At 38.3% G+C, this 19846-nt stretch overlaps 1 protein-coding gene across 1 annotated transcript in view; it reads left to right on the top strand.

Moving 5' to 3' along the window:
• Positions 1-19846, top strand: part of TMPRSS15 (transmembrane serine protease 15) — a 111749-nt gene that overhangs the window by 81749 nt on the left and 10154 nt on the right. The window contains exons 20-22 of the mRNA XM_032406219.1: positions 5871-5966; positions 9251-9300; positions 9469-9643. Coding sequence (XP_032262110.1) covers positions 5871-5966; positions 9251-9300; positions 9469-9643 — 321 coding nt within the window. The remainder of the gene's footprint in view (positions 1-5870; positions 5967-9250; positions 9301-9468; positions 9644-19846) is intronic.

Genomic DNA, 19846 nt, shown 5'->3' on the forward strand with positions numbered 1-19846 from the left:
GTATCTGAGATCCCTGGAAACCTGTGCAAAAAGGAAAACATTAAAAATTACATCACTTTAATTATGAGCTAGGATAAATGCTACCACTTTTATAGGGAAGACAGATTTCTCCTGACATCAAATTCTTTTTTTTAAGATTTTATTTATTTATTTGAGAGAGAGAGAGAGTGCATGAGTGGGGGGGAGGGCAGAGTGAGAGGGAGAAGCAGACTCCCCGCTGAGCAGGGAGCCTGATGCAGGGCTCCATCCCAGGACCCTGGGATCATAACCTGAGCCAAAGGCAGACGCTTAACCAACTGAGCCATCCAGGTGCCCCAATGACATTAAATTCTAAAGGAAATTTTCCATGCATATCCTTATAAGGTAGTAATGCATTGAAAAAATATGTGCATTGATGCATCCCAGTGTTTATAGCAGCATTATCGACAATAGCCAAATTATGGAAAGAGCCCAAATGTCCGTCAACTGATGAATGGATAAAGAAGAGGTAGCATATATATGCAATGGAACATTACCCAGCCCTAAAAAATGAAATCTTGCCATTTGCAATGACACGGATGGAGCTAGAGAGTATTATGCTAAGCAAAATAAGTCAATCAGAGAAAGACAAATACCATATGATTTCACTCATCTGTGGAATTTAAAAAACAAAACAAATGAACACGGGCAGGGGTAAAGAGAAGCAAACCAAGAAACAGACTCTTAACTATAGTGAACAAACTGAGGGTTGCTGGGAAGGAGATGGGTAGGGGGAGTTGGGTTAAATGGGGGATGGAGATTAAGGAAGGCACTTGTGATGAGCATTGGCTGTTGTATGTAAGAAATGAATCACTAAACTCTACACCTGAAACTAGTATTACCCTGTATGTTAACTAACTGGAATTTAAATAAAAACTTGGAAAAAAGAAATATGTGCACTGAGAAAAGCTCATAGTAAACATAGAGGTGTATGTCATATGCCTCTTACCCAAAAATAAATAAACTCCAATGGCAGCTAAGAAAATAAAGTTGCAAATGAGTCGAGGATATAGTACAAGGGATTAAGACCACGTTCTCCAAGATGTTCACCATAAGGATCCTGTCTCTGACAATCTCCCCTAAGTATTATTTCTCTCAGCCACATTTGAGGTAGGAAATGCCAGGGACTGGTCTCCTTCCTAATATCATTACATCTGTGGGATAATACAGAACAGCTACCAGACTGACCCATTAATTTCTTTCTTGTTCTTAATACAGTCACTTGCACAAAGGAGGAAATTGATTAAGTGAAGATAATTTTTGTCTGTTGGCATTTTTTTCCCTTCTGTGTATCACAAAATCTTAGGAGTTGAGGTCAGAATATCTAAAAATAATTCAGCTTACCTATTTGCTAAGTAAGCTCTGGTAGTGTTAGGGGACTGCTAGGTGTGTTGTGATAAATGTGGTAAAGGAATAAGCAATTGTAGCTGAAAGGTGTCCAGTTCCCCGAACAGCCTGCATGCCCCGACTCTGATAGGATGCTACCATCCTTTGCCTCAAACCCCTTTCATTCACCATCCCCCTGCCTATTCGAACACTCTCCCCACCTTTTGCCCTGCCAAATCAATCCCCTCCTTCTCCCCTAATCTGAAAAAGAAGGTCCATCCTTCTCTAAAACCCTTTTCAGACTAATCCCACCTGGCTCCCTTCATGACTTAAGCCTTTTGGGGTGTGAAATGAGCGCCAGTGCTTAGCTGCCGCATTCGCAACATTTGTTATTATTCTGTTGAGCTTTAGTGTGTCCAACAGCTTAAAACGTCCCTACCTAAACTCCTGCTTCAAGGAGGAATTCTTATCACGGCAAATACAGTGTGAGGAGCAAGACAAAAGAGGAAACCCAAGCAGGCCTGAGGAGAAACGCAAAAGATTTAATACCATACAAGACCCTCCAGGATATCCTTCTTTTGCTCCCTAGAATCCATCTCTGAGTGTATTTTCATACTCCATATATGACCTTAAAAATAATGATGGTGGGTTGCATTTATAAGCTTCTTTTCTCACACAGAATAAGGTTTTCCTGAAGCCCGGGGAGCCCTTTCAGGATGCATAACCTATACAAATGGTAATAAAGGTTTAGAAATAGGTAGTCAGGAGGCACCAGCATGTCAACAAGGTAATGTTATACGGGCACGTTTCTCCGTGATACCGAATTTCTACGGATTCCAAACAGCTGTGCGAATGTGTGGTAGAGTTATCTAAATCTGCAGAGCTAAAATTTTCAGGATTTAAAAAATGCAAACTCTCAGCCATAATCTTGACAGAGTGCCTCTCTAAAAATTAAAAACAAGTTTTGTTGCAAGAAAAGGAAACTGAGGCAGGGAGTGACCCATTGACACGCTTTAACTGCAGAACTTAATTTAGCTTATTCTCTCTCAACAATTCATTTTTTCACTTGTTCTGAGATTTTGTTTTTCAAAAATAAAGGGTGATAATAAAAGGTTGCTAACCTTTCATGTTGCCAAGAACATCTTAAATATATTTTATTGTCTCCGTCATTTCTTAAAATAAGAAACAGTTGATTAAATTCCAAATTCTAGCATCCAGCACTGACCCCTGGAAATGTTTGTATGACCTGATGTCCTCTAGACATCATTCGGGCTACTGACATCAGTATGTACGACACAAAATTAATTACGTGAATACTTTATAATTTTTTTCCAAAAGAACCTTTCAGTTATTCTCTTCTATATTCTATATTCAAAACAATATATCTGTAGTATTAACTGCAGTCTGTCTCCTCATGTGAGTTTGAGACTTACATGAGGAAATGTAAAGAAGACAATCTCAGAATACAGACTTCATGTCCTTTTTTGCCATGTGCATGTATAATCTTTATTTTTTTCCTCTGCCAGGTAGTTAGAACATCACTATGGAACAGCATTTGAGAATCCAAGGGTAGAAGTATTAGCATTTACTAAATATTCTTTATTCTTAAAGCTTTGCCTCTAGTCTTTTTTTTTTTCCTCCTAGAATAGGCTTAAGTTAAAAATTTTCCTGCCAATCCCATCATAGTATGCCAGTGGTAAGTGTGTAAATAAATAGATTCTAGATTTAAAAAACATATTTATAAATAACATTTCAATATTTTTTCAATTTAATTTTGTCCAAATTTTGTTTTGAATTTCCAAAGATAGTACTGCATCTTCTCAGGGTCTGTATTAAAAGAGCTAGTCGGAGTGCCTGGCTGGCTCAGTCATGCAACTCTTGATCTCTGGGTCATGAGTTAGGGGTAGAGCTTACTTAATTAAAAAAAATAATAAAAATAAAAAATAAAAGAGGGGAATCTGGGTGGCTCAGTCAGTTAAGCCTCTGCCTTCAGCTCAGGTCATGATCCCCAGGTTCTGGAATTGAGCCCTGCATCAGGCACCCTGCTCAGTGGGGAGTCTGCTTCTCCCTCTCCCTCTGCCCCTCCCCCGACTTGCACGTGCAAATGCTCTCTCTCTCTCAAATAAATAAAATCTAACAAAAAAAGAGAGAGAGAGACAGTCAAGGGATAGAATAAAAAACAGGTAGAGATAATGGAAAAGTGTTAAATCCACATTTCTGAGATATATAAATATATTTTTTAAGATTTGAATTAACTTTATCATTGCCTTAAAACAAATTGCCTATCAGGTAACTAGAAGTCATTTTGGAAGCCAAAAAGCAGACCCCTGAACGAGTAAAAAATAGATATTATATTTGGCCTTGACAGGGGTTCCCTGCCTCGCAAGCACCAAAGTCACCCGGAGGGTACGTTAGCAGACAGACGGCTGGACCCCGCCCCCAGAGTTTCGGCTGGCTGCCCTGGGCCTGGAGTGGGGCTGGGCAAGGTGCGTTTCTAATACATTCTCCGGAGGTTCCTGCTCCTTGCCTGGAGAACATACTTTGAAATCCTTGGTCATGGAGAGTCAGGAACATAGAAAACTACCTAGAAGAATGTTCAACACATGTAGGAATTCAGCAGAATAATGGTACTGAGAATGTTGTTGCAGGAATTTTCTGCCTTAGTGCCCGCCATTCTTGGTCGCGCCACTTCCAAGAATGGAGAGGTAGACCAGACCGAGAGCGGTGGTAGGCAGCAAAGCAGAGTCTACTGAGCAGTCATATAAAGCTCCTGGGGGGGATGGAGGGGGCCCCAGAGAGTTGCCCTGACCCAGAGCATTCCTGGCTTCTTTACCCTCCACTGCTTTTTGAGGTCTTTATGCCTATTTTGTTTTCTTAACTATAACAAATATATTTTAGATAAATATTTAAATAAGATCATCTTATTTAAGCTTCTGCTTACTTGGAGGGAATGCCTTAATCTTTAAAAATAACAGTAATAGCACTCATTCTCCCTTTGGCAAATTCATTCATTTCAGGTGTTATTACATGAATAGTCATGATTTGTGTGCTAGATACTTTTATCTGTTTATAAAATTAAAGTGCAAGATGCTGAATTCTGGGACATTACATATAAGCGCCATTGTTCCAGTTCTCTGTTCAGTGGATGAAAGGTACCAGACGAACACTTTCAGTTTTTTTAAGATACTGTCCCATCCGAGAGAGACAGGAAATACTCTCAACCTCCTTCTTTTCTTCTTATTGATCATAACAGCTATAAATGTTCCTTGGAAGTTCCCTATACACAGATAGAAAAGGGTCGGTGTTGGCTACAGCCTGGGGAAGACACTGGATCTTCTTTTGAAGAGGCAATGGGTGGATCCTTTGCGTTATTCCAAAAGATAAAAACTGTATCATCTCTCTGTTAACCAGAAGTTTGCAGCAGTCAGGATGTTTCCAACCTAAAAGCAAGGTTTTATACGAGGATTAAAATCTGGAATAAATGCAAGGCAGGAAACAAGATTAGGAACTGCGACCCTAAAAGCTTCCAGCTAAGCCTAGGGAAGAGAGTCAGGATAACGGAGAGAAATCTTTAATTACGGTTCACAGTTGAGAGCATGGGTGTAACATGTTTTCAGGGATAAGAAAGATTAGTAACTTAATGTCTTTTGTCACATGGAGAGTGTCTGTCTCTCCATCCCACCCTGGCCCATGAGTGGACACTTGAAGGTCCAGGCTACACATTGTCTTTTTAGAGTAATCACATAGCTTCTGGCTTTACCTTAGGGCTTGTTAGACTTTGAATTGAATGAAATATCAAGAACAAAGAAACATTTGGAAAAGCAAACATTGAAGATATTCTTTTTCTAGGTTGTTCTTAGGCTACATGCATTTTTTAAAAGACGGATTACACTCGACAGGGAAAAGGTTTAATAAATTATGGTGCAGGGGCGCCTGGGTGGCTCAGTCGTTAAGCGTCTGCCTTCGGCTCAGGTCATGATCCCAGGGTCTTGGAATTGAGCCCCGCATCAGGCTCTCTGCTCGGCGGGAAGCCTGCTTCTCCCTCTCCCACTCCCCCTGCTTGTGTTCCCTCTTTCACTGTGTTTCTCTCTGTCAAATAAATAAAATCTTTAAAAAAAAATAAAATAAAATAAAATAAATAAATTACGGTGCAGCAATTCTGTGATGTTGTCATTAAAATTGATCATTATGGAAATTATTAAATAACATAGAAGAGTCAAATGAAAAAATCAGATACCCAAGTAATATTATGCACTGATTTTAACTTCATTAAGTAATATATGAGCATGCAAACAACCAGAGACATTACACAAAAATTAAAATTATATTTTATGTCATTATGGACAATTCTACTGATTTGTACCATCTTTTAGATAGCAAAACTTTTGAAGTTTTATATTAAAATGTTAGTCGTTTTGTATGGAATCCCATAATTTATTTCAATGTCCACGGCATTAAATAACTAGAAATTTAGGTCTGGGGTCTTTGTTTGTGTTTTTGTTTTGTCTCTATGTGTCTTTCCCTAGGAGTGGAAATTCATCAATGGCAATCTTCTCTACTGGAAGTGGACTATTTGTAAAATTAAACACAGCACCTAATGGCAGCTTAATACTAACACCCAGGTGAGTCCCAAAATCTGTTCTTGGACTAATTGTACATGGGCTGGAAAGATGATGGATTTTGAAACTTGCCAGGTTTTAATGCCACCACATACTAGCCATATAACCTTGAAAGTTATTTATTTTTTATTATTATTCAGGTAATCTCAAATAGTACCTAATTGATCCTATCCAATAACATTGCGTAACCCTTATGTATATGGTAAGACAGTCAAATGAAATATTGCATAAATAATTATGCAGCACACTGATAGAGATTCAGTAAATTTTACTTCTATGTCCTTTCTATCCTTACCTTCAGATTCATAAACAAGTAAACCCCCAAAGAAAAGAACTGTGAGAGTTGGGATAAGTAAGTCCACTGTTGGTCTGACTATAGAGGGCGACTCAAATTAGCTGTCAACAGAAGAGAAGAGAGAGGAGGGAAAGTCACAGTATTTAGCAAAGAGAACATGAAATTTAAGTGAAGGAGACCAGACTTCTGGTTGTGCCTACATATTCTCTTTTGCTCTTTAAAATTAGGTTAATTTTTATAGCGTTTACTAATGTTTAAAAAGAAACATTCTTCCTGTATTCAAAGATCTGTTTTAGCTTACATTATGTCATTTCTCCTATTTGGGCATTAATGATATTTTTTGTTGAAATGGGCTTTTGAATTTTACAGTTCCATTAAGGGGCAGCTATGGGGGGGAAGACAGTAACTTCAAGAAGAAGCCGTAACTACTGACAAAGATTTAAGATGTCATTGTTGGTGCATTCGCTTGCAGTTTTTTGAATAACATACTTAATGGTGAAAAATGAAATTATGTAATTATTCAACTATTCATGAAAAGTTATCATCTCTGTGAGCTCAACCAGTAAGACAAATTGATAAAGGAGTATTTTTAGTGCGAAGGACTTTGCAATTGAATGTTTCATATGAATGTTTGCTGGGCCTTGACCGATACTATTAGTCTCATAGAGGGTGAAGCAAAGCATTTTCAAGTGAGAGAGCAGATTTCTAGATTTCCTTCTATAAGCATGTCTAAATTTACATTAGCGTTATAGATCTTGAGCAGCTTGCACTCTGAAAGTTTCTTTTATTTGTATCTTGTAGACATTTAAGAATAAGAAAAAGAACAAAGGAAGAATATTTTTTAAAATTCATCTCAGTTATGAGCATGTTTCAGAGCAGAAGTCGGTTATTCCATGCTTATCAACAAAATGCCAGTATCACTGATGTCCCTATTGTCTGTATGCTTATTTTACTCCAAAGAGGTCTATGACTTAGGGAGTCTTGCTCTACTCTAAGGCCGAGGGAACAGAAGCGTGGTGTTGATAAGTGACTGGGACAAGTCTTCAAAGCCTGGGCAACCCCACATCCCTCTGCTTTTCCACTCTACCATGCAATCTTCTAAATTCCCCAAGGCAACAGCTCACTCTAAATAGCAGTTCTGGAAAGGAGAAAGAAAGAAAAAGCATAGCCTTTTCAACAACAAAAAAAGGCCATGTTGTTGGGCATATATTGGGAGAGAAATTAGTTCGTTTTGTCAATACAATTGATATAGACCCATCCATTTATATCACAAATAGTGCCCCACGGGGCTGAGAGAAAGACATAGGATCATCGTGGCATTGTCTTTCTTCATGTCCAGAGGGCTAAGTTAACTCTGATTCCAGGACCGTAATTCTATTTCCCTCCAATCTCTCTAAATATACATGGACCAAGTGTGGTTTCACTGCTCATTCTGACCAGAGACTAAGCAATTTATTCCTCTACACTGAGACAATGCATGTGTGTTTGTGCATGAAAAGTTTGACTAACTGAAATGCATGGAGAATGGAAAAGGCAAAGTTCAGTTCCATTTTCTGGTTAATTTAATAGTTACTTTTATTTTAAAAGCTTATTAAACTTTTCTGTGCTTGATAAAAACAATTTCATCAGTTTTGTACGTACCACAGAATATTAGGCATCATTTAATATCTAAGAATGCTGAGCCATTTTGAATATGGATTTTCACTGAGTACTGTAGATATAGAAAGAGTTTGGATGAATTTGAGAGTATGCTGGAAAGCATCCTAGAAACTACTTCTCTCCCAACTGTGAGTATAAACAGAAGGGGAGTTTATTGAGGCTTCTTCTTTAGGGAATTATGAATATATATATATTGATACACCCATATCTAGGTGGATACACATGCATGCACATTGCTTATTAATAAAACATAAGTATATTTTCTTATATTTCAATTGAAATTACCTTCTATGCTAAAGGATATATCAATTGGGCAATATGAACGCATATGATTTCAAATAAATTTATCATGTATGTTCCAGAAACACTGAATTGCTTTGATTGTATTTGATCTCATATGGATTTGGGGTCTTGCTTTGTGTTTTTTGTTTTGTTTTTCCCTAAAATTTCAAACACCTAAATAATATGCACAACAGATGCAGTTAAATTTATAAATAGAAATCATTACAATTACGGGTGTATGTGTTTGTTTCACCGTGACCAGTATCCATTGTGGCCACATCAGGAGAGTGTGGGCAAGTACTTTAATTCCTTGTATTATACTGATCTCTAGTGGTCAGGAAGTATAACACATTTTTAAACTATTTTCCTTTGTTTAAATTTGTGTTTAAAATAGAATTCTCAGCTTTGAAAAAAAGTTGGTATCCAAATATTTAAACAGGTAGTGAGTTTTTAAATTATGTATGCCTACACTTTATATTTTCTTGTTTATATATTTATTTCCCTTGAAAACAGGGCCTGTGATCAATCGTTGAATTTTCTGAGTGGAGTACGCAGCCTCATGCGCAGTGCAGGGCACTGAATAGTTGTCTGATTAGCCATACTGAGACATATTCTGTATTATACAATGATTAAATCCAAGGTTGGTTCAAGCAAGCTAAATATAATTATCATTTATTGAATGTTCATTGTGTATATGGCACAATAATAACTCCAGTGCAAACGTTTCTTTTACTTCTCACAAAATTCCAGTAAAGTAAGTACTACTGCCCACATTTTGTGGATGACAAAACTGAATCTCAGGGACACGGAGCAACTTATCCAAAATCCCATGAAATGTAAGTGGTAGAGTTCAGGGCTCAAACTCAGTTCAACTGAAGTTTAACCTCAGGAGGAGGTTAAACTGCTGTGCCTGTCAGCCTCCCCACGTTTCATATATGATACTTACATTTGAAGGTTAATTCTACTAAAAAAAATATGTTAAAATGCACTATGTTCTGTTTTAAGATGTCAGGTGCACAATTTCTGAAATATAATTGTTCTTCTATTACAGTAAACAGTGTTTCCAAGATTCACTGATTCTGTTACAGTGTAACCATAAGTGTAAGTCAACATTTTGTTATGTTTTCTTTCCTTCAAACCTTCCCTTTAAAATTATGAAGAGAGTGGGCATAGCACCTGAAGTTCCTCTGTAGTGATCCACTCAGTTTTTATGATCAGAAGAAATCCACCAAAATAAAATAGATGCTCTTTCTTCAATTATTTTAACAGCATGCGGAAACAAACTGGTGGCCCAAGAAGTCAGCCCGAAGATTGTCGGAGGAAATAATGCCAAAGAAGGAGCCTGGCCCTGGGTGGTTGCTCTTTATTATAACGGCCAACTGCTCTGCGGTGCTTCTCTCGTCAGCAATGACTGGCTGGTGTCTGCGGCGCACTGTGTGTATGGGTGAGTGTGACGTCACAGTGTCCCCTCCCAAGTGACAGGACGACAGCAGACACTGTGCGTCCCGTTTCGTGCCGCCTCACAAAATCATCCCATCGGGGAAATGTTCCTGCTTTGTATGACATTATAGAGTACCAATCATTTTCCCACTAAAATCATATCTAAAAATTGAGAAGGTTAAACGAGAAATCATTCCTCATTAGATACTTGCATCAAGTGTTGTATTTCCTACATACACAAAAAAATTGAAATTCTTGCCTACACAAGGTAAGCACTTTTAAAGGTGTAAAATTCATATTTAATGTATAAGTTGCACTGGTTATCATCCAGTTAGGCCAATATTTCATGTCAGAAATTGTCCGTATCAAGGGACGCCTGGGTGGCTCAGTCGGTTGGGCGGCTGCCTTCGGCCTGGGTCATGATCCCAGACTCCTGGGATCAAGTCCCACATCGGGCTCCTTGCTCAGCAGGGAGCCTGCTTCTCCCTCTCTCTCCCTCTGCTTGTCCTCTCTCTGTCAAATAAATAAAATCTTTAAAAAAAAAAAAAAAAGAAAGAAAGAAATTGTCCGTATCAAAAAAGAGCATGTTTAAATAGCCCTCAAGGGTGCCTGGGTGGCTCAATGGGTTAAGCGTCTGCCTTTGGCTCAGATCATGATCCCAGGGTCCTGGGATCGAGCCCCATGTCGGGCTCCCTGCTCAGTAGGGGGCCTGCTTCTCCCTCTCTCTTTGCTGCTCCCCTGCTTGTGCTCTCTCTCTCTCTCTCTGTCAACTAAATAAATAAAATCTTTTTTAAAAAATAAATAAATAACCCTCAAGTTACAAATAAACTGTGCTCTAAAAGTTCATGTGTAAGGACTTGGGATAAAAATGTGTCCTTCTCAAGTCAAATCTCTTTTGCTGCTACCCATACCTAAATCTTAGAAGTAATATCAAACCATATCTGACTCTTTTTTCATTACATAATATATGTTGAATTCTAGGATCTATCTTCTCCCTCTAGAAGCAGTCATGCCCAAAGCAGTGCCACAGAGGAAAATAGAGCGGGTGGGGGACAGGGAGAAAAGGAGGAGAAAATAAATATTCTTGGGCCCAAGAACATGTTGATTTTCTACTTTTGCATGAGAGAAGTCACCTTTCTAGGTAATCCCATTCTAACACTTCTGAATTAGGCCAGGAAAAAAGGTAGCTTCCTCATAGAAGATTCATAAACCCTGACCTAGGGCAGTTTCTTGTCCTAAGAAGCCTCCAGAGAATGACCTGGGCTGTGAGGATTAGAATGAGCCTCTCTGTGGCCAGCATCCAGAATCTCTGAGGAAAGAACTATGTGTGCTCAGGAATGGAAGACATATCTGCAGGTTATCAGATCAAAAAATTAACTCCCTACCAACACAGACATTGAAAGTTCTTGGATGTATGGAGACAAATTGTTAGATGCAAAAGGTTATGATAGTTGTTTGGGAGATGGGGGTGAGGGGCAGAGGGAATGAGCATTAAAGGGTTGATCCCATCGGGCCAGAGTGAGGGCAGACCTGAAGTCAGAACCCGAAGAATCTGAAATGAGGACCCATACCCAGATCCCAGCTTGACTAATCACCTGGACTCCACAAGGACTACCCAAGGTACTTCCCGTCTACACCCAAAGCTCTCTGATTCCATGCATCATACCCTCTATCTGGATGAGTAAACTACAGCCTCTCTCATACATAAACTGCCCCTTGGTGACTTTTCTGCCTCTTGATAATTACACTTGAATCTGTTTTCAGCCACACCACAACGGTGTCTATCGCAGTCTATTTTCCCCTCCCCTGCTAACCATGACTTTAACTTCCACCTCTTCATGCTCTATGCCTTGGAATGCCACAGGTGGGCAACCTAAACCCAATTTACAAGTCAAGTACCTTTAGCTACAGATTCATTGTTGTCTATTGCACAAAGGTAGGTCTTAGTAAGTTAGTGACCTCCCGTATTAACCTTGGATTTGGTAAATTAGTCCATTTGATGTTCTTGCAGAACATGTGCTTTCTAAATGTCAGCCAGGCTTGCAGTACTATTAGTGACATCTTTCATTTATCTACCTTACAGATGTACTTATTGTAGGTCAATGCTACCAATATCATATCTTTTTAAGCCACAAATATCCAAAGGAAATAGAAAACCAGTTTCACCTAATATACACGTGTTCAGTCATATAAGACATAAAATGTGTTTTCACACAGTTTCAATCTGAACACAAGCAAACACAAGTGTAAGCTGTAATAGAATAGAATTGTGATGAATTCAAACTCATCCTCACCAACCTTGCATTTTGCTCTCCTTAGCCACTCAGTGGTATTATTTCTTCTTTCCCAAGAAATGTATATCTGGTTCGGGTGTTTTAACCTGCAAGTGGCTAAATGGTTTAATCGGACAACTCTTTCTACTGTCCACACTCCCGTTCCCATCCTTCAGCCATATGGGTGTCATTAAATTTCCCTCTGCCTGTCCTTTTTTCTCTGTCACTGATTTGTCTTCTTTTTGAACATTAAAAGAGAGATTTGGACAGTATGGACCAACTTTTCGTGGCTTAAAGGCAAGGTTGACTTAAAACCAGAGGATAGAATTTTGAACCTGCTTATGCTATTGACCTCATGTGACTTGGTGTCTTTGTTTCAATATCCTCCCCCACAGGGTGTTCAGAAGGAGATCTACCTCCTAGAGTGATTATCAGGACAAAAGTAAAATGATGCAATACTTTTGCATACTGGGAATCACATAAACGTACAATAAAATTTTTATTGTACTGCTGTTCCTGTGCAGGAAAGGTCCGTGCAAGAAGAGTTTAATTCTTGCCCAGGAGACGTTCAGCATATTTATTTTCTAAACTTTTTATATTGCTACAATTTCGAACATGCACACAAATTGCAAATAATAGTACAGAGAACTCTTGTATACCTTCACTGAGTTTCACCAAGGGTTTGCATTTTATGCTATGAAAACCTTATGATTCTTTCATTCTCTCCAATCTGGAAAAATATTTATTTTCTGAATCACCTGATAGTGGGATTAGACATTGTGCCCTTTACCCTGTATTTTTACTAAGAACAAGGATGTTTTCCTACATCATCACAGGAAATCGTGGGTATTTAACATTAATGCAATACAATTATCTAATCTATAATATTATTCATTTTCGTCAATTGTCTTAAATATGCCCTTTATAACCTCTTTGGTTTGTTTGTGTGTGTGTTGCCCAAGAACCAATTCAGGATAATGCACTGTATTTAGTTACTACACCTCTTTCATCCTCTTTAATCTGGAATAGGCTTTCTCTTTCTGTCTTTCTTGTCTTTGATATTTTTAAATACAGCAAATTATTTTATAGAAAGCCCTCCTATTTGGTGAAACCCTTTAAGCTTGCCCCCTTGTTGGTCTTGATATATCTCCATTCTTTGAGAACTTCTTTACTTTCTGCAAAATAAGATGTTCCAGGTTCATCTTGTGCTTTGTCCACCCTAGTCCTCAAATCAAGCTTTCTATAGGAGACCCCAACTCCATTTAGCTAATTTTAGTTTCTTCTACATAAAAAACACGATCTTGTGTGCTCCTTGCTGTTGCCGATATGTCCTACTCCTAGACCCTCTCAATAGATATAGCTCCATCCCTACAAATATGAACTCAAAATGACAACTCCAATTAAAATAGATTGCCACAGGGTACGTTCTAGTCTTTTCTCCTTCCCTATTTGCAACACTTATCTCCAATAATGAGAAACCTGTTCCTACAATCCACAAAATATGTATGGATCTACAAAACAAGCAGTCTGAGAATTGCTAACCCTACCACGGTAAAGCAAACTCACCATATAGAGTTTAGTATTTGTTTTTCGCTTTTTCCCACTGACATAAAACAAATGCATAATCTTAAGTGCACGATTTGATGGGTTTTGAAAATGCATGCACCTGTGTAACCCACACTCCTATCAGGACATGAAACATTTCCATCACATGCAAAATTCTCTTATCCCTCCTTCCCAGTCAGTCACCATCCCTGCTTCCAGAAGCAACCACTATTCAGCCTCTTGGGTGGGCAAGTATATATAGATTTACCATCTGGATCACATCTATTATATAGACATACACTGGTGATGAAATTATCCATAGAGAGGTCAGTCTTCTATTCTTTAATTTAGCTCTTTAGAGAAGACCAAATACATGTATCTCATTCCTTATTGAAATAATTCCTTGAAACAGGTGTTAATATTCCTGAAATAGATTATTTCATATATGAGGTGCTTGTGGGTGTGGCAAGAAATACATACTACTATTTACACTTTTTTTTAAAGATTTTATTTATTTATTTGACAGAGAGAGACACAGTGAGGGAACACAAGCAGGGGGAGTGGGAGAAGGAGAAGCAGGCTTCCCGCTGAGCAGGGAGCCCAGCACAGGGTTCGATCCCAGGACCCTGGGATCATGACCTGAGCCGAAGCCAGATGCTTAACGACTGAGCCACCTAGGTGTCCTTACTATTTACACTTTAGCATTAAATTAATTAAACTGATGTAGCTAATAAAGCTTTGAAGCAAACTTTTTAAATAGTTAAGTATTGACCATAAAATAACATAACTTAATTGATACTTCTATTACAACTTAAAATTTGGATTCTTTTGAATGCCTCAAACACCTTAAATAGGACTAGAACACAGAACATATACAAACATAGTACCTAGCAAATTATTTCATTTCTACTTAAACTTACCCTAATATACAAACATCATAGGTTTAATTCATTTCTCTATTTATCTGCCTATTTGATGATGGCTTTAGGAGGTTCAATATATTATCTCCTTCAGGTTGCAGAAATACTATAATACCTTTTCAAGATAATAGTAATTTTTGCAAATGAAAAAGAAGTGCATTTTCTTAGGCCAGTAGAGATTTCAAGATTAGGTTAGTGACTTACTGGTTTTTGGTTATAGGGTAGGTCTTGGGTACTTTTTTAAGGTATTTCAAGTTTGAGCTGCTAGTCATCTTTTTGATAGTTAAAATTCTCTTCTTGTATCACTAGGACTTTTTAGACTGATGCCTTTCTCATAGGTTTTATCAATTTCCAATCTGATGTCTCTTCCTTAAAATTATGTATTTGTAAAGACTCCCTTGGCCCATCTTATGTAGCCTATTTTCTTGATGCTATTCTTTTAGCACTATTTTTAATAATGTATTTTTCTTTTTTTGTCACTTGTTTTTTGTTTGGGTTTTTTTTTAGTTTTATTTTAGTTTTTACTCCCTTTACCAATTCCACACACACACACACACACACACACACACCACCCCTGCCTCTGGCAAAGCACTTTAATAACATATTTCTTATTAGAAAGTATCTCATTATAGTTGTAATTCCACCCAGAAGTTCCAGTATTTCCTAGAAGCTCAGTGCCAGATCTCTGAAGTTATCTCTACTTTGAGAACTAGTTCATCATCTTGAATCACATTATTGGACTAGAATAGATTAGAATAAGTGTTGTTCTAAGTTTTGGGGAAGATGGTACTCTACAGACAAACAAAGTCCTTGCCCTAGAAGAACTTTCAAATAAATATTTTATTTTAGGGAGTGATAAGTGCAATAAAGGAAGATAAAAGTGGCATAAGCAGAAAGCAAATGATGGGAGCAGGGGGCTTTATTTGGATACAGTATTTAGAGAAAGCTTCACAACATATGAAAATTGAAGGAAGATCTAAAGAGATGAGGGAGAAACTTAACACAAGTTTCTGGGAGATAACATCAACTCAAATGTTCTAGGGTAGGAGCCTGTTCTAGAAACCTCAAGAAGCCTGCTGTTGCTGCTGGCCAGGAAGGGTTGGCAGATAGGAAGGAATAAGACTGGAGATGTAGGCAGGACCAGATCCTAGGCCCTGGTGAGGACTAAGGAGGCCATGATAAATGAGATGAGAGGCCATCTAGAAGGCAAAGAGTGACATCATCTGGAGAGGAATCTGCTGGGAGGAGCAATAGTGAAACCAGGGAGACCAGTTAGAAAGAAACAATGGTGGCCCTAGGATTGTGGCTGAGGAAGCTAGACAAATGGCTGGATCTCATTCATGAGTAAGTTCAGGTGGATAGAGTTACAGACAGATGAAGAGAAAGGGCAAAGGCAGAGTCAAGGGTTAGGGCTTGAGCAAACAGGGTGTGTGTTGTGTGTGTTGGTATCATTTACTGAAATGAAGATAATGAGAAGAAACAGGATTGCAAAGAGAATAAGAGTTCTGAGTTTTTTATGTTGAACTTAGGACTTCCTGATAAAATCCAAATGGTACTGGCCAATTGGCATATGGCATGTGAGTTCAGAGGAGAAGTCAATTATTGAAACACAAATTTGGAAATTTTGCACATATTGTTGGTATTTGAAGTCATGGCATTGGGTAGGATCATCTAGGGGGGTAGTGTAAATGGAGAAGAGAAGAAAGCAAAAAGCAGAACTCAGGAGAATTCTAGTATTTGGATTTTGAGAGGAACAAAAGAGCTGGGGGAAAAGACAGGAAAAGCAGAGAATGAATGAAAGGAAAATCACAAGTACCCGGAGAGTCCTGGAAGTCAAGTGAAGAAAGGCATTCAAAAATTATTCCTGAAGTTTGTAGACATAACCCACCAGATCAAATGATGCTGAGGATTATTTCGCTTACTCCTTGTTCCCTGTACTTCTTTTTCTACCACTTAAAACAAATAAAGGCATACCTCTAGTTTGAAAACAGGTTTCTACTTAGTAGTTGAACTAAAAATACCCTTATGTGTGAAACTCTTGTCCTTATTAATAAAAAAGAATAACAGTTAAACATATCCTCACTATTCATCCTTTTTCTTTTACAATAGAACCACCTTTTATACACCTTAATTTTTCTCTTTTGAGTTTCATTATGGACTCATGGCCCTTCATTAACAATTGATTTTGTTAACTAGAATAATTATTATGATTATTATATGATACTTAAATTGTTAAAACTGGCCATTATTATCCCATTTAATCTAGCTCCTTTGTTCTTCTAAAATTACCCCTAATAGTCTGGAAAACTTTCCTTTTTCTTTCAAGTTTTCATCTAAATTCTAGTTAGTTAACATAGAGTGTAATATTAGTTTCAGGTGTAGAATTTAGTGATTCATCACTTACATACAACAAACAGCCAGTGCCCATCAAAACAAGTGCCCTCCTTCATCCCCATCACCCATTAATCCATCCCCCCTGCCCACCTTCTCTCCAGCAACCCTCAGTTTGTGCTCTATAGTTGACTCTGTTTCCTGGTTTGCCTCTCTTTTTCCCCCCACCCATATTCATCTGTTTTGTTTCTTAAATTCCACATATGAGTGAACTCATATGGTATTTGTCTTTCTCTGACTGACTTATTTCACTTAGCATTATCCCCTCTAGATCCATCCATGTCATTGCAAATGGCAAGATTTCATTCTTTTTTATGGGTGAGTATTATTCCAGTGTGTGTGTGTGTGTGTGTGTGTGTGTGTGTAGCTCACATCTTTATCTATCCATTAGTCAATGGACATTTGGGCTCTATTCTTGAAAAATTTCTTACTCTTTAACAACACCATATTTCAGGGGCATTCTAATTTTTACGTGCCTTAAAAAATGGAACTGGTTATCCTCATAGGAATCTTTTTCCATTCAGTGGAGAATAATAAGAGAGACCTAACACGCTGTGCTGGGGGTAAACTTTGGGGTTGGCAGTGAACAGACTTGACTATAAAGTACCATCTTTGTTAATGGTAGAACAGAAAAAATTTTCAATGTAGAGTTATGGGTTCCCACTGATTTTTCTTCCTTTCAGCATAGTGTGGAGCTCATCATAACTTTCTTACCCTATTCACTTTTTACCACCATGAAAATCCCATTTACAAATGAACTTCCTCGTACTCTGAGTTGGGACGTTCTTTACACATGAACACGTAGCAACTTAGAGCGGTATAGCACTAGTTCCTCCCTGCTGGTGCAACATCTAAGGAGCACCTACTGTGCACCAAGAATTGTGCTAGTCTTTGAGGTGATAGAAGTCAGGAATACATGTCTTTCTGTTGCCTCCCAACTTAGGCCTTTCTTTCTCTTGCTACTAAGAAAAACATTTAACAGGGCAGGCACAGGTGAAATGCAGCAGAAATTCAGCCAACCTCCCCTACCTCAAGGTAGCCTACTTCTGCCATCTTCAGCCTGTGCTGGATTGGGGCTTGCCTATCCAGTGGGGCTATCTCCTGTTGCCATCCCCATCTGTCTTCCGTCCTATAGCTTTTCCTTGTTTCACTAGAGTGTAGATGTTTTGAGACAAATACATTTTTTAAACATAATAAGTATTCCCTCCTCATCTGCACTGATTTTTCTGAAGGCTTTCTTCTCCTGTCCCTTGGCTTTTGATGAATGGAAAAGCCAGGGAGGATTCTGTATTACTCAATATCCCAACAGTAATTACGAAGTGCAGATTCTTGGGTCCCACTCCAACCTTCCAAATTAGAATCTCTGGAGGTGGCAATTAGGAATCTGAATTTTTAGCAAATTCTTCAGGTGATTCATAAAACTGAGTACCACGGGCCAGAACTTCTGTATTATCAAGTCTTTCTTCTGAGAGAAGACACTAAGATTGCAGTAGAATGTAGTCATTCGAGTGGTGCTTGTGCTAATGTGGGCTTGTGGTGGGGAAGCTAAGCACACAGACACGAAAAGTTATGTGGAGCAGGACTTGAGAGAGAAATGCAGTTGATACATGTTGGAGGAATATCTCCTTCCTAATGTACGGCTTACAGACGCAGGAGAAAGAAAAACATGAAAAAAGGCTATTTCCCATGTAGCACTATAACAACTTTGGAACTCATTAAGAATGTGTCAGATTAATATTGCTGTAACTTGTATTTAATTAGACCAGTAGCTTGAAGCATGTATGTTTAATTTTCACAGTCCATGGTTCATGGATTGGTTTTCTACTCCAAACCTTAAAATAACAAGATGAAATGGTGATTACTAAACTTCGTGCTGCCTACAAGCTCTCTCATAGCAGTAACTAATATTTATTGTTCTCAGAAGGAGTACAGTACTTACAAAAGACATAAGAATTTGGGAGGTTAGCTACTAAACTGCATTATTTTTTCTTAATTGCAATTTTTTTAAAGATTTTATTTATTTAGAGAGAGAGTGTGTGAGCAGAAGGGGCAGAGAGAGAGAGGGAGAGAGAAAAAGAATCTCAAGCATACTCCCCACTGAATGCAGAGCCCCGCTTGGGCTCCATCCCAGGACCCTGAGATCAAGACCTGAGCCGAAACCAAGAGTCAGATAGACAATCAACTGAGCCACCCAGGCGCCCCTGAACTGCATTATTTTGTCATTGAGTTAAATCTATAGCAAATAACTGCATATATCTTGCTGAATCTCCATATAAGTTTTCCTAAAGATAAAATATGTAGAAAGCATTTAAGAAGACAATCCTATCATTTTTTAAAATACATGCACTCTATTAACTTCAAAATAGAACCTCTATAATGGGCTCATACTCCTTTTGAGCAAATTTTATACCATTAATGTAATTAATATTATTTATAATATGAATATTAACATAATGCCTTGGTTAATAAAATATAATTATAATGCAAAATATAATGTGTATAAATAAATATAATTAAATGCAAAGTAAGAAACATGGTGTGGTAATTGTAAAATTAATTTTTTGTAAATATTGAGTTACTATATATTAAATGTTTAATAAAAAATACAATTTAAAGAAAAGAGTAACTCCCTATTACCTGTCAGCCATACAGGTATGCTAGCTAGTCAAGTGACAACCGTGACCAGCTGAGCTTTAGGAAACATACTTAAATGTGTGATATGGAAAGAAATTCAGAGATGGGACACCAGGAAAGAGATTTCATTCTATCGCCTCTCTTGGAGTAGGCCAGTGTGGGCAGGGGAGTCCCAGGGCACAGTGGGAGTGGGTGCAGTCAGAATGTCTGAAATTATCAGTGTGTCCAGCTTGGCTGAAGTACTGATTCCTCTGACCTGGAAAGGGGAAAGTGAAAAGGCCTCCTGATAAGCAAACAGAGCCTTCACAGCACCATAATACCCTCCTGGCCCAACATCTGGGCATTGGAAGAGCTTCCACCAACCACTAGGAGCAGAGACATCCTCCCCTTCCTGAGCCCAGATAATCCAGTAACAGAGCATGTCTCTCCTCCCAACCCTGCCCT

Source organism: Phoca vitulina, unplaced genomic scaffold (assembly GCF_004348235.1).
Source record: "Phoca vitulina isolate PV1807 unplaced genomic scaffold, GSC_HSeal_1.0 scaffold8, whole genome shotgun sequence".
Classification (NCBI taxonomy): Eukaryota; Metazoa; Chordata; class Mammalia; order Carnivora; family Phocidae; genus Phoca; species Phoca vitulina.